The sequence below is a fragment of the Scardinius erythrophthalmus genome (genome assembly GCF_964197995.2).
Source record: "Scardinius erythrophthalmus genome assembly, chromosome: 17".
NCBI lineage: Eukaryota > Metazoa > Chordata > Actinopteri > Cypriniformes > Leuciscidae > Scardinius > Scardinius erythrophthalmus.
The window spans coordinates 34,638,943-34,655,388 of NC_138237.1; the positions used below are offsets into that span (position 1 = coordinate 34,638,943).

At 37.9% G+C, this 16,446-nt stretch overlaps 1 protein-coding gene across 4 annotated transcripts in view; it reads right to left on the minus strand.

Annotated features, from left to right (window-relative positions):
* LOC308705953 (DNA repair protein RAD50-like) overlaps window positions 1-15,658 on the minus strand; it is a 75,128-nt gene extending 59,470 nt beyond the window's left edge. For 2 of the 4 annotated variants that reach the window (XM_081391276.1, XM_081391274.1), the window contains exons 1-4: window positions 15,575-15,658; window positions 15,176-15,330; window positions 2,218-2,301; window positions 1,854-1,996 (exon numbers count right to left, since the gene is read on the minus strand). In XM_081391276.1, the coding sequence (XP_081247402.1) occupies window positions 1,854-1,996; window positions 2,218-2,301; window positions 15,176-15,304 (356 nt within the window). In that variant the 5' untranslated portion in view covers window positions 15,305-15,330; window positions 15,575-15,658. Of the gene's footprint in view, window positions 1-1,853; window positions 1,997-2,217; window positions 2,302-14,690; window positions 14,773-15,175; window positions 15,331-15,574 lie in introns of those variants that run through there. The other 2 variants (XM_081391275.1, XM_081391277.1) reach the window with 2 other exon arrangements.
* Window positions 15,659-16,446: the final 788 nt, after the last annotated feature.

Sequence of the window (16,446 nt, forward strand, 5' to 3'; positions counted from 1 at the left end):
CTTACCCGGAATATAAATGGCGCACAGTGACCTGAACTGACTCTAGAGGAGGAGATGATGGACGTGTTGCAACATGCAACGGGAGCGTAGACCACGCTGATGGTTGATGTACGCTACGGTCGAAGTGATGTCCATTCGGACCAGTACATGCTTGCCGTGCAGCCACATTCAGAGCCAGAGCAGGGCAAGGAATACTGTTAGCAACTCGAGGCAATTGATATTGGTTGGTGAGGGGCGCTGTCATATTGACCGAGTCCAACGCCATACAAAGTAAAGAGATGCTCTGTTCTTTTCCCAGTTGACCCGAAGCCACCGATGGGTGAGGTGCCTCAGCGTCAAGTCCCTGTGTTCGCATAACTTATCTCCCCGCCCTTTTTGGGTACTATAAAGTATGGACTGTAAAATCCAGACTTAATCTCAGCCAGAGGGACAGGCTCAGGAGGGGTGTCTTTCCCTGCTACAGAGGTAAATAGCTGAACCTGTGGGGATGCCTGACGAACTGAATCGCATAGCCAAGTTTGATTGTCTGAGTGAGCCATGGGACAAGCTGGGAAGCGCTAGCCAGGCACGCAAACTCTGTACGAGTGGCACCAAAGGGACAACAGACGTAACCACGCGAGAGGGCGGTGCCTGGCACAGCGAGGAGCAATGGGGCACAATCCGGGAAGCACAGCGTCCCGGAGTAGCAGGATTTTCCACCGGGCTGTGAGAAGGAACGGTGCCATTATCGTCTCTTGGAATCGAGCAGCTCCTTCCATCTCAGGGCCACCCGTCTCAGGGCCGCTTTGATGTTTGCTTCTTCGAGGGTTTATCGGCCTGGATGGGCTGCAGGTGGCTCGGGCGGATGTGATGCCTCCGGTCTTCCCGGAGTCGGTGTAGCCGCAGGGGAAAACCCTTTGGCAACGAGCTGGCTGGGGGCCAGCCCGCGTTGGATTGGTGGCAGAGTCATGCTTTATGGCCTCCGTCTGCTTCTGGACTGCCGAGAACTGCTGGGCAAAGTCCTCGACAGTGTCGCCAAAGAGGCAGGCCTGGGAAATGGGGGGAAATGCTTCCAGAGTGCTAACCAGACCCGCGGCTCTACTATGAAAAGCGGATGGGGCCTGGGTATCAGCAGAGGGGACTTGACCCTCTGTATTAAAGAAGGAGAGTCATGACCACAGCGCTAACATGGACGAATGCTCCACGAATGCTCTCTCAGCAAACGGCCACACCCAGAAACACACGGACGGAAAGACATCTTGAAAAAGATGCTGACCGCTCGTGCTGCTCTTTTAGGGATACAGCTCTTTTAGCTGAAGCGCCTAGGGACGAATGCTGCGCTGTCTGTGCCCAGCGCGCTGAACGCACACACAGCTGAAATGCGCCTTCACACCAGCCGAGTAGAACCCACAACGAGCTGAAAGGAAAGCAAACAGAAGCAATAACAACTGCTGTTTTTGGTGTAGAACTCCTAATAGCAATGAAAATTGATGTTTTGCTCTCTTAATTTTCTTTAGAAAATTTGCACTCTTCTATGAAGGTGATCTAGAAATGAGCGATTGCTTGACAACCACTCGTATTTATGCAAGTATTTATGCATTGAGTATACCGGTCCTATTTATACCCGTATTGTCTTGGTGGGTGTTATTCGGCATGCAAATCTCACTGGCCAATGTCCATTGGCTCATTTTGTTACCACTTGGATGTGATTGGTCTCCCAGGCGAGACCCCATTACATCAGTATCATCGTAACGTCGAAACGTGACTGACTGAATGGGAACATAATATTTTTACAGTATTGCTACTTTTACTGAATTTTTGCTCAAATAAATGAAGCCTTGGTGAGCATAAGAGACTAGTAAAAGACAACTTACTTGATGAAACCCCCAAGGAATTTGAACTCAGTTTTCTTTCCCTTCTGTGTACTTTGCATAGACCTCTGGACTTCCACAGCATCGCCATTCACATCTCTAAACTTGAGTCTGATCCGTGCCTGTACATCCGTTTCATGAACATCCTACAACAGACCAACATTATCTATACAACTCTTTAAAAATTAAATTGAATTAAATTAAATTAAATTAAAGTGTCATACTGCCCAGCTCTTGCATGGACAATACGAACCAGTGTTTGCAAATTTGCAAAAGTTGAATAAGACAAGCAAAAATATGTGTAATTGAGAACATTTCTATAACAGCTTATATTTGTTTACTTGAATTACTCCTGTCAAGGACCTACTTTGGGATCGTGGACAAAGGCATTTCCTTTACTTCCTGGTGGAAAGTCTCCTGAAGTGATGTATTTGAGACACTCAATGATGGTCTGGAAATTCATAAAAAGAAATAGTTCATATCCACCTTATTCCTGCACCCCATGGCGCTTTGTGTGAATTATGGGAGTAACTTCTGTTAAATTGTAAACAATCAGCGAAAGGGTAACTCTATAAACACTGTAACAAGGTATGTTACTATGAGAAGAGGGAGGTGGGAACCGGCGAATGTTCACACACTTTTCACACACTTTAACTACAAATTTGTAGTTACATAATTCCTGTTACACGTGTCATTACTGAAGTGAAAAAAGTGTTGTTACCAATGTCCTGTTACAAATTTGTACACATACCATTCCGTGGGTCATTACATATGTGTAGTTACACAAACATTACAGCTGTAGATACTATGTACCATTTTGTAATTACACTGTACTACATACTATGTACACATGTAGTTACCATCTGTTTGTGCGTCGGACATTAAATCAATGCCCCTGCCTCTGTTCTTCTCATCTGATACTCCGGACTTGGCCCGTCTGATCAGTGTTATGGCTTTACAAGACAATTTTACTTTTTCTGAAAGCTGCCTTCGTAGCTTTGTACTAAAAATAAGCTCTAAGAATGAATCCTCTATTCAATCATTTAAATCACTTAAGCTGAGGTGTTTAGATGTTCTGTTGCTGTTGATTTCAGGAAATGTGCAACCCAATCCAGGCCCAGACTCTGCTATAAGTTTCAATGCCCCTCTAGGGCTGGCCTTGGTTTTATTCACTTGAATGTTCGTAGTTTGATCGCAAAGATAGATATGATTCGTATTTGGGCACACTCAACTGATGCTGATGTAATTGTTTTATCAGAAACTTGGCTAAGCAAATCTGTTCTGAATGAGGATATCAGTATTGATGGTTACAATGTATATAGGACTGATCGTCCCAGAAGGGGTGGGGGTGTCGCGGTATATATCAAAAATAAGTTTCGTGTAAATATGCTTCTCTCTAAATCAGTGAGTAAGAAATTCGAATTTTTAGCTCTTGATCTCGAGGTCTCTAGGACTCTCCACATAACGGTAGTTGGTTGCTATAGGACACCCTCAGCTGTCAGGGATGCTCTGCCTTCTTTAATGCAGCTTTTATCAGGACTGAATCAGAATGAAATTGTAGTCATTGGAGATCTAAATTGGAACTGGTTACATCCAGTATCTGATGATTTTAAAGCTTACTGTGACTCGCTAAATCTCTTTCAGCTCGTTGATAGTCCCACTAGACCTAACCTGAAATGTCCAGATAAATCATCTTTAATTGATCTTATCCTAACCAACGTTCCTCATAAATACTCAGCAGCTTCTGTTTTTGCAAACGACATTAGTGACCACTGTGTTGTTGCCACGGTCAGAAACACAAAAATCCCCAAAACCAAGCCAAGCATTATTATTAAGCGTGACACAAAACATTTTTCGGAACAAGGGTTTTTATATGACCTGTTTTATTTTGACTGGGATAAAATGTATCTTATTGCAGATGTCGAAAATGCTTGGAAATTTTTTTTTATGATGGTTTTAAAGAAATTGGTGACAAGCATGCTCCCCTCAGAAAGTATAGAGTAAAAGGATGAAACAATACATGGTTCACTGTAGATTTAGCCAACTCTCTTCATGAGCGTGATAAGGCCTGGGCAAAAGCCAGGAAACCAAGCCTGGATTCTGATTGGCTGCTCTTCAGGAGACTGCGCAATTTGTGCAATGTGGCTATCAGAAAGGCCAAAGCAGACCACTTTCTTATAGAAACTTCAAACAATTTAAATATCCCCTTAAAATTCTGGAAGACGATTAAATCCTGCCATCATGTATTCTTAAGGACTCACGTAAATTATCCGATAAGGCTGAAATGCTTGGCTGTTTTAATGAGCATTTTATTGCCTCTGGTTCTTTATTCGATTCCCTCAACATTTCACATCAGAATCATTCTAAAGGTAATTCTCATGGTCATACTGGAGTCAGTAATACTTTTAGTTTTAAGCCATTTTTAGTTTCAGAAGTGCATAAAGCCCTCACACTTTTAGACATTAGAAAATCGGCTGGTCCTGATAACTTATTTTCTACAGTTAGCATCTGATTTTATTGCACCGCCTTTGACCTTTCTTTTTAATCTTTCTCTGGACACAAACGAAATTCCACTTATATGGAAATCCGCATTTGTTCTTCCTCTGTTAAAAGGGGGAGACCCGACAGATTTAAATAATTACAGACCCATCTCGAAACTGTCCGTCCTGGCCAAGGTTATGGAAACTCTGGTGAATGAACAATTGAAAGAGTTCCTAACTATCACCAATATTTTGTCTAATTTTCAATCAGGTTTTCGTAAAAAACACAGCACAATTACAGCAGCCCTAAAAGTAGAGAATGATTTCATTGACTCTTTAGATAAAAAACAACATTGTGCAGCTCTCTTCATTGACCTATCGAAGGCTTTTGATACTGTGGATCACGAAATATTAAAACAAAGACTTCTCAGTGTCGGGTTGTCAGAACAAACAGTTTGCTGGTTTGAAAACTATCTATCAGGTAGATCTCAGTGTGTACAGGCAGATGGTTTCACTTCCAGCCCTCTTAATATATCCAATGGTGTGCCACAGGGGTCAGTGTTGGGTTCACTCCTATTTATATTATATATCAACAATCTTGATCAAAATGTCTTCAATGCAAATTTTCATTTCTATGCCGATGATACTGTGATATACTGCTCTGCATCAACTCCAAACCAAGCTCTTTGTCAGCTACAACTCACTTTTGATACTGTACAACGTACCTTGTTCTATTTAAAACTTGTTTTGAATGACATCAAAACAAAACTTGTGTTGTTCTCCAGTGCAAAATCAAAGTCAAGGAACCTTCTACCTATTACTACTTCTCAGGGCTCCGAGATTGAGTTTGTATCTCAATACAAGTATCTTGGTATTCTAATTGATGATTCACTCTCTTTTAAACCTCACATTCAGCAGTTGGTAAAAAAAACTGAAGCTGAAATTGGGTTTTTATTTTAGAAACAAGTCATGTTTTTCCTTTGAGGCCAAAAGGAGGCTTGTTGCTGCCACTTTCTTGTCAGTGCTTGACTATGGAGATGTTATATACATGCATGCGTCCATTACAAGTTTGAAACTGTTGGACACTGTTTACCATGGAGCTCTTAGGTTTATCACAAATTTTAAAGCGCTTACTCATCACTGCTCTTTGTATGATCGGGTTGGTTGGTCTGCATTGTCCACCCGTAGACTTAATCATTGGTACATTTTTATCTACAAAGCGATTCTTGGTCTGCTTCCCCCTTACCTTCAAACTTACATCAAAAAGAAAAGTACAGGAAGATATTGTCTTCGTTCTGAGGGCTTATTATTATTATCTGTCCCTCAAGTCCGGACCGAATTGGGAAAAGGGGCGTTCAAATATGCGGCCCCCAGCGCTTGGAATCAGCTGCAAAACGTCCTGAATCTTAAAGGGTACATAACATGCATATTTATGTATTAACATAACATATTTATGTTAATAAAACATTCGGCACTGAAATGGCCAGAACACACAACCGCAATTGGTACACTCCGTTGCTGCCCCGGAAAAACAAACTGCATCCACTGTCTGTTCCTGTAACACTGGGTTCTTTGGAAAGCTGAACACGGTAAGTTTTCCCTCACATCCAAAAACACACTTTTTTGGAGACATTCTTGAACAAATCCTATGCAGCGCTGGCTGCCGATGATTTCCTGTTGAAGCGCGTTGATGTGCGCGGTCTCGCTCTCCTCTGTTCGACGTGTGCGCGGGCGCGCTTTTCCGGGAGAAATGCTCATATAAGGAGTTCCACTCTCATCTACGTCATTAGATCCACGATCGAAAAAAAAAAACAGCCGAAACTTGTACCAACCCGGAAGTAAGATTTTCGGCACAGAAATTCTCTGTTATTCGTCCAAAATATATTTTTTAAACTTTGCCCATGTTTAGCATGAGAATCCATCTCTTTAACACTGTAAACAACTCTGAATACATGAAACACCATTGTACCCCCCCTTTAAGAAGCCGGTTTCATTGGTTGATTTTAAATTACTTTTAAACGACATGGAGGCTACACAAACTGGCTGCAGATGTTATGACTGACTATTCGGACGATCCTTGCTGTTGTTTATCGCTTGTGATAATATATATGAAACTCTGATTTTTTATGACTTTATAACTATTTGTTACTGGCATAAATTGTTGATGTTATATGTTATATGTTTTTATGTCTGTAACCTTGTTAATTGTGCTGCTGCCTGTCTTAGCCAGGACGCTCTTGGAAAAGAGATTTTTAATCTCAATGAGTTTTTTCTGGTTAAATAAAGGTAATAATAATGTGCGTTCACAGGTATTAGGGCCACTTAATATAAAGTGGGACCACACTTTATTTTACAGTGTCCTTGTTAGGTTACATGTACTTACCACAGTAATAAGAGTAAATTATGCATAATTACATGCAATTAACACTCAACCAAATCCTAATCCTACCCTAACCCTAAAGTAAGTACATGTTGTTAATTATTATTACTCAGTACTTAAATATATAATTACACTGTAACAATGACACAGTAAAATAAAGTGTTACCAAGTATTGATACTTAAGTACTGAAAAATAATATGACTCAAGTAAGAGTAAATAAGTCATTTGCTTAAAAACTACTCAAGTAACTACATTACAAAGTACTTTAGTATTATTTTTCTATTTTTACCCAAAAGGGGGAGATGATAGCGGTATGGAGCGCTAAACACTCACATGTCATCTGTTTCATTCATACTGGAAGCCCAGTACTGATTCATTTCTCACGCAGAAAGTATTACATTTATGACATTTCAGGAAATGCCTTATATGGATATAATAACATGCAAATAGAGGTGTTTTGTCTGATGAAACATGAAGACAAACAGATGATAGCGATAATATATCTGTGTTCATTAAGCTATCTAAGGTATTTTCGTAAGAATGATGTATGACTTTAAATGGATAGTTCATCCAAAAAGGAAAATTAGCCCATGATTTACTCACCCCCAAGTCATCCTAGGTGTAGATGACATTCTTCTTTCAGACGAATGCAATCAGTTATATAAAAAAAATGTCCTGGCTCTTCCAAGCTTTATTATGGCAGTGAACGGCTGGAGAAAATTTGAAGCCCAAAAAAGTGCATCCATCCATGCTAAAAGTGCTTCACTTTTACTCCAGGGGGTTAATAAAGGCCTTCTGAAGTGAAGCCATGCGTTTGTCTAAGGAAAATCCACATATTTAAAACTTTATAAACTATAATCACTAGCTTCCACCAGATGGCCGTACACATTATTTTACGGTGGAAGACTAACCCCTGACCCGACGCACAGCGTAATGATGAACGTGGAAGCTCAGAGGAAAGAGCTAAACAAAACACCGTTCACGAATTAGCAATTTTGAAGAGAAATGTCAGAGGATTTCTATATGATAGAAGAGGAGCTTCAGTTTGTTGCACAGCCCTATTTGAAAAACCACGAGAGGTTTCTAAGGTTACGATACTCCTACATCCTACGTCATATATGCATCACGGGTTACTCTTGTGGCACAAGTCGAATTGCGTAGTATGCGTACGGTCGACTGGCGGAAGCTAGTTATTTTAGATTATAAAGTTATAAATATGGGTATTTTTCTTACAAAAACCCATGGCTCCGTTTCTGAAGGCCTTTATTTACCCACTGGAGCCATGTGGAGTAAATTGTTTTCATCATATATTCTCATATATTCTCAAATCATATATTCTCAGTCCTACTTGAAATATGGATTTATCGCAACAGGTGATTTACACACACCAAGCCCGCTCTGCATAATATGTGGCAACCAGCTCTCTATATGAAGCAATGAAGCTCAATAATATATTCTCACTCTGTGTTAAGAAGCAACATGAAACCACAGAAGTCATTTTAAACATGACTGACATGTATTGTGTTTTTGGAGAAAAACATGATATTAAACTCATAAATTGTAGTGTTTATCGCAACAGGTGATTTACACGCACCAAGCCCGCTCTGCATAATATGTGGCAACCAGCTCTCTAATGAGGCAATGAAGCCTTCAAAACTGCTTCGCCACTTGGAGACCAAGCACCCCGCATTAAAAGACAAGCCTTTTGAGTATTTTGAAAGAAAAAAGTGTGAACAAGAAGGCCAGAAGCAATTACTGAGGGCCACCACATTAATAAATGCGAGTGCACTGAGAGCATCATACTTGGTGGCTAACCGTATTGCTAAGGCTAAGAAGCCATTCACTATTGGTGAAGAATTGATCCTTCCCGCCACAAAAGACATTTGCAGTGAACTTCTAGGAGACGCTGCAGTTAAAAAGATAGCACAGGTGACTCTTTCGGCTAGCACTGTCACTCGGCGCATTGACGAAATAGCAGAGGACATTGAAACACAATTGTTGGAGAGGATAAATACATCACCGTGGTACGCACTCCAGGTTGACGAGTCTACAGATATTGACAACAAAGCAATACTACTTGTTTCTGTGCGATATCTTTATCAGGAGGATGTGCATGAGGATATGTTATGTGCACTATCGTTGCCAACCAAAACCAGCCGCAGAACTATTCAAGTCACTGGATGACTATATATCAGGAAAACTGAAAACTGGGCTGGGTTTCCCGAAACCTTCTTAACGCTACGTCGTTCTTAAGTTACACCTTAAGCTGTACCTTATCGTTAATATGTGTTTCCCGAAACGTTCTTAGTTAAGTATACATTCTGTAAGTCATACTTTCGGAAGGTTGGTCTGGACCACTCTTAGCTTTACCTTATCACTGTTGCAGGTCTATACGAATATAATTCTGAAGTTTTAATACACCCAGACAGTGTTCGATTAGGCTAATTCAAGTGTTTTCATGCAAAGAATAAAATTGTCATTACACTGATTGTTGTTAGAATTTGTATTATATTATTATATAATACAATTTTATAAATTTATTTTAATTAAATAGTGCTTTTAAAGGCCAGTGAAAGCATAGGCTACTGTCCGTTAAGTCCTATTCGGACGCTAATATTGTTTCTCATGGGCTCGTATGGTATTTTAAACATTTACAGGGGTAAGTCGGTTATTTTAGTGCCGTCCGAATCCATATCAGTGTTTTTTCTCACCCAACCCGCGTGAAAAATTCCTGGCCAAATTATACCTACTGTTTTTTGACAAACAGGTCGTGTGGTAATTAAATTGCCGTCTGAATCCACATCTCCAAGTTTACAAGAAGAGATTCAAAATCCACTGTTTAAATCCTTTTTGATCACTGCCGAGCACCGTACGTGACGTACACTTTTATTTACTGAAATGCTGGAAAGTATTTACAAGAACAATATTTCATCGCAGCTCCACCTCAGCGAACAAAAATGGGAAAGAGAAGAAAGCACATAAATTAAAATGGTTATTATGGCAGCAATATATGATAGCCTACAATTTTAAAATATGTAGGCAAGGCTATTATAGGCTATTATAGTTTGGATTATTTTTTTAAATATCCCATGAGTCCTAATAAATGCAATTTAAACTATTTCTGAAGTGCTTCTTTTATAAAGAACACCGCTTTCTCACATAAACAGCCCCTGCACGAGAGAATAATTGATTCTCGAGCCATCGAAATCAACCAATTCAGCACCATCGCCACGGACAGCACCGAGTAACGTCGCACGTAAGAAGGTATATCTTAAGCAGCTTCCTAAGGTATAGATCGGGGAACACACCTAGAAATGGTATACCTTCAGTTAAGTTATACCTTAAGAGTCTTCGTAGCGCGCTAAGAGACAACGTTATCGGGAAACTTAGCCCTGGTCCTTTTGTGTTGGCATATGCACAGTCGGAGCTGCTGGTTTAACTGCTCGGATTAAAGAGGTTGCACCTGAATGTGAGTCTACGCATTGTGTCATTTACAGGGAAATGCTGGATAGCAGAAAAATGCCACCGGATCTTAACAGTGTATTGAATGATGTTTTTAAAGTTATTAACAACATTAAAGCACACGCCTTTAACTCGCATCCATTCGAGCAGCTTTGTGAGGAGATAATATAATTCTTTCTGGGATTTTGGAAGAGACTGAGCCCGAGCCTTCATTCTCCCAGCTGGTCTTCGAGCGCTACTTCCCAACTACAAAAGACCCACGAACTGCCAAGAAATGGATTCGCGACCCATTTGTCAACAAACCAGGTGAATCCAGCATGTCTGTGCAAGAAGAAGATCAACTGCTGGGGATCGCAAATGACGTCGGCCTTAAAAGTATGTTCGAGACAACAACTCTGCCGGTGTTCTGGATAAAAGTCATGGCAGAATACCCTGAGATTGCCACAACAGCACTGAAAACCCTATTGCCATTTCCGACATCCTATATGTGGGAAGCGGGGTTTTCGGCAGAGACAGCAACCAAAACAAAACTATGGAGTAGACTGGACATAAGCAACACACTTCGGGTGTCCTTGTCTCCCATTAGCCCTAGATACGACCCTAGAGAAACAGGCTCAGGGCTCCCACTGATTCAGTGTTATAGTGAGTTGTATTTTTCATGCCCTTTATATTTGTTTTTGTGGTGTATCTTATTTTGAAGGCATATTTAAACGTTACCATAGCGACCAGAGAGCGTTAGGGGGCAGAGAGGATGTTACTCATGTTATGTTGTTGGCGCGATGTTACGAGGACACTGCTAATAAAGTTGCGAGTAGGCCTACACATTGGATTCACGGTTATAATTATATTTAAAAAATACCCCAGTTTTTATGCCGGTCATATTTTGTTGTATTTATCCGCCACACCTTAAAGGCCGGTCCGTGAAAATATTGTCTGATATATTAAACCGGTCCGTGGTGCAAAAAATGGCTATTTTTGCTTATAACTTATGAACAATTTGTCCAAAAATCATAAAAGTGGTCTCGTTAGATTCAGGCCATCATGACGAGTCGATTGATATCCAATTTTGCCATATCAACCATTTTAGGCGTCGACCATTTTGCATTTTGTATCAAAATGCTGTAATTTATGAACGCATGAACGGATTGTTACGAAACTTGGTATGGGTCATCAGCACCATGCCCTGAAAGAGCCTGAGAAGTTCCGGACCAGCGCGACCAAGTGGTAAAATCATTTTTTCAAATGCTTAGAACTTTGGGTGTGGTCAACTTTTTTTCACGGGAGTAACTTTTGTCGGTTCCCGAATCCTTGCCGAGTCCAAAGATATCAAACATGCTAGGTTTTGCCTTTACGGTTTGTGTAGAATTGTGATTTAGCGCTTAAAAAACATTTGTCATTGTCAATCTTCAAAACCGCTAGACCGATCGAGACGAAACCACCGTAGGAAAAACGGAAACATAGGTTGTTAGCTAAACACTAATACCAAAATGTGAAAATATTGATAGTAAGTGGCAATAAAATGCAAACAAAGTCAGGTGTGTGTCATTTTTTATGTGTTTATACATATAAATGTCAATAACTGAGATATTTTCACCAAATTTGACACACACATGTATGGGCTCAGTCTGAGGACACATAACACATGGGGTTTGTGCCTCTTGGTGGCGCTATAATAGAACAAAACATGAAATTCCTATTGACTTCAATACAGAATTGTGATGTAAAATGCTATTCTTAATGAACGCATTAGCGAATCGTTACGAAACTCGTATGAGTCATCGGCACCATGTCTTGAAGGTACTCAAAAAGTTTCAGGGCAGCCCCACCTTGTGGTAAAAAAGTTATAACAAATAATGCTATTTAACTTTTGAATAAATATTCCTATTGTAATGCCTCTGGTCTTAACTACGCCACCTATTGGTCGAAAGTGATAATCCATTAAATCATATTTTTAGTTAATGTAGGCTATGTGATTTTTCAGCCATTTTGCTTAAATTCATCTTTAAATGTCTTTAATTGCTGCAGTTGGTCTGACACTCTATATTGCTATATTGCAGGCTGCTTGTTGATATTCTTGTAATTCTAATTCCATGAGACATATATTTATAACAGTTCTGTCCTTTAATTTCTCCTTTTAAAGTTGGCATGAAATTGAAGTCATAGTCTTTTCTTTCCTATTGTGAAGACATGCTTTTCGATCAAGAAAAATGTAGGGCGGGACTTGATTCACTCCATCACGAGATTCCGACTTGTAAAACGTGTCCACTTGCCCATAGAACTCGTAATTATGTGTAATATTTGAACATTCTGAAAGCTGTGATTTTTACCATGTGACCGCTGCAGATTCATTTTGGCGCTGATAGTGTTGCCACAGAAACAGCTCAGAGTAGAATTTATTCTAATTGGTATTTATGGATGGTTGTGATAAATGGTTGTGATAAATAATTATCACAACCATTGGTTGATGGTTGTGATAAATAATTTATAATAAACTCTGCAATATATATATATGGGTCATTCTATGGAAATGTCCATTTTTCAGTCCCTAGCCTTTACATAAATATTGCACTTAAAAAAACACTTTAGGGTTACAATTTCTTTACATTTTAAAATAAAGTAATATGTTATTTGAACAATTACACCTCCTTGAGCCATCAATTTGGCAATATTTGATTTTTATTAATTATATAGAATTCCAAGCACCACAGAAGTGCTCGTCCCCACACAGGGAAAATGCTTTATTTTGAGGTCAATAACAGGTTTTTACACCATTTAATCAAATATCAAATATATTATGTAAATGATATTAAAAACCTGTTATTGACCTCAAAATAAAGCATTTTCCCATCAATTTGGCAATATTTGATTTTTATTAATTATATAGAATTCCAAGCACCACAGAAGTGCTCGTCCCCACAGAGGGAAAATGCTTTATTTTGAGGTCAATAACAGGTTTTTACACCATTTAATCAAATATCAAATATATTATGTAAATGATATTAAAAAACAAAATTCAGAATAAATATTATAAAATTTATAATGATAGTAGTGGTCCCCTGGTCACTGGTGTTACCATTAAACAAAAATCTCTTATTTTGAAATAAAAATCACACTGATGACATCAATCGACTTCCTTCTTCCAATTTCCTGAATATCTATGAAGAAAAACCCATGGTAGATCCACTGTCTCTTTTCCGTAATCAGAAATCTTCTCATTTATGTCATGATTTCATATGAAGCTTTTAGTTTAACTCACTGGTATGACCTACTTTATTGTTAGGTAATTGTAAAAAAAACTACAATACAAATGGATTAAACTACTTAATTTAGTTAGTATACCATGATTGACAAGATGTGGTTTGATGCCTTGCAACAGCCATTTTGTAAAATGAATTTTTCATGAAAATTGTCACTGGTGTCACTTTTCTTATGGGTAACACCAGTAACACCAGTGACTCACATTTATAGATAAACTTTATTCAAAACTATTAATTTAGATTATATGCCAAATGTAACAATTTAGTCTCATCTACTTAATTATAGTTGAAGAATAAGGATCTTTGATCTTATGTGTGTCATTGGTGATTCATTGTGTCACTGGTGTTACTGTCTTTTTTTTTCTGTCACATGTGACATAATAATAATTTTACATCCATTTAATTCTGCTACACTCAAAAGTTAAGATTTAAAGGATTGCATCATTACTTGATTTTAACTGGTTTTCAAATATTTTCATTGTTATAGCAAACACATGGTTGCGCAAACGAACTAACCTCATTCAAGCACACTTTTAACAAACCTGATTAAAATAAATAAAACATAATCTCCTTATTTGTTGCATTATTATTATTTTTCGTAAAATTTGACTACATGTGCTGAAATAAAAAAATAAAAAAAAATCATAAAAACCTTTAATATTGCCTAAGAAGTAAGGTAACACCAGTGACAAAAAATGGTACATGCGGTCTTTAAATAAATGCACAAAAAATATAAAAAATCATTAAGCTGTCATTTATGCATATTCATAAAGTCAAAGGGTAATATATAATAACGTGGTGTAAGCTTAAATGTTAGAAAAATAAATAAATTTTAAGACATCTTGCCATACCAAAAGTGGACATTTATGACCCATATATATATATATATATATATATATATATATATATATATATATATATATATATATATATATATATATATATATATATATATATATATATATGTTAGGGGTGTAACGGTTCACGAAATTCACGGTTTCGTTCGATACGTCACAGTGGTGATATATATATATATATATATATATATATATATATATATATATATATATATATATATATATATATATAAATTAATTAACGTTTTTACAAACATTTAAAAAAGCAACATATGATGGTAGAGTTTTCAGCTTATAGATTTCCCTATCCTAGGGAGTGAATTGCTAAGTGCTAATCTGTTTACATTTTGCAAAAGAAAACCTCAAAAAGGTTAATTACAGATCAAATAAGACAGAAACACACCTGTTCACCGGTCATTTTCCTCAGCTCTGGGCCATCTACTGTTTTAGAAGAGGAAGTTGCTCAACTGCATTTGTGAGAAAATCTGCCTGGACACATTTGTGACAAAATCGAGCGGAGAGATATCATAAAAAGCCAAGTGTCTCACAATCATAAGAGACAGATATGCATTTGTATGCACTAGATTTGGTATTTGCTCAAAGGTTACATGCAATTTGTAGGATGGTTTGTATTTATTTGTGAAGTATTATCTAGGCTCATTTATTTATACTTGTAAAACACAATACATATTTGTTATTCCACTGCATTTTCACTCAAACTGACTTTGTACTTGCACATTGCTTTCTGTTTGTTTGCAAGTCGAGTTTTCCTTTGCGAAGTAGATCGAGTTTGTTTGCAAAATGCTGGATTTGTTTGTTTAATTATGGCACATAATTCGCTCCAAATGGTTCTCAAACCTGCCTAATGACTGACAGCTTTATACAAACCGTTTTTCCAGCTCCATTAGGTCCCACAAGCACCGTGAGAGGGCTGAAGAAGGAGATCACTTGTTTGTCTTTATCTTCAACTCCAAAACTCCTCACTCCCAGAATACTCATCTTTTCCATCTTTGACATACTGGACCAGTGCTTTGACTTGTAGCCTTGAAATTATATAAAAGTCTAATTAAATATCAGTGCACACAATCAAAACTTGTCAATTTCTTCCTATATTAATGAAAGCATGTTAAGTTTATTAGATCATACACCTAATTACTTGGACAAGAGGCATTTATATGGTTCTCAAACAGAGTCATTTTATAATGACGACAGAGTAGAGTGCAGCTAGCAAAAATACAGACAAATATCAACACAGCTATAAAATAACATTAAATTTTATTAGAATACCTCACACAGGACAAATAACGCTGTAAACTCCACGTAAACTGCGCAGTGCAGTACTTCCGCAGTCAACTCAGCGTCACGAGAATCATCTAGAAACTACATATCCCACAATGCGATTCTGTTCATTTAATGACGAATGCATAAAACATTATATATTATTATAATTAAATAACACTGAAAAATACGTTTTATTCACGCCATGACCATTTAATGAACTTTATCAAAACGCGAACTTTGTATGAATTGCTTTCTGGATTAGCAGCACTCACAACATAAGCTCATGTCACGAAGTGCAACTTCCCTGAGGAAACTGTCGGTTAGTTTAACAGTATCAACATGAACACGAACTAAATGAAACTAAACATGAAATGGTGAAATGATGTTTGATTCAGCATGAACACTACCAAAGTCAAAGTTTGGTTTGTAGATGTGGCTAAACTAAATTGTTGTATATTCAAGGAGAAGATTTCAAAGGTGTTCAGAGACCTGCAAACCTCCACTACACCCACAATCGCTCAAATCTTCCCTCTCATACTGTTTCTTGTTTGTAAGTTTTCCAAAGTAGGATCATATCATTCACATTCCCTTGTGAAAAAGAAGTGTGCTTAATTGTATTGAAAGCGTACTTTTTGTGTGCTTAAAATAATCAAAGTATACTTTTTGAAAAGTGCACTTGCAGATAATATAATAAAATTAAAATTAAAGACCACTTAAGTGTACTTAAAGGGAATACACTTTAATGACAATATTTATTAACACATTTAAGTGCACTTTTTACAAATGCACTTTGTAATAATATCTAATTAAGTTTAACTTAAAGTAAGTACACTTTCATCACAATATTTATAAACACACTTAAGTGCATTTAAAAAAAT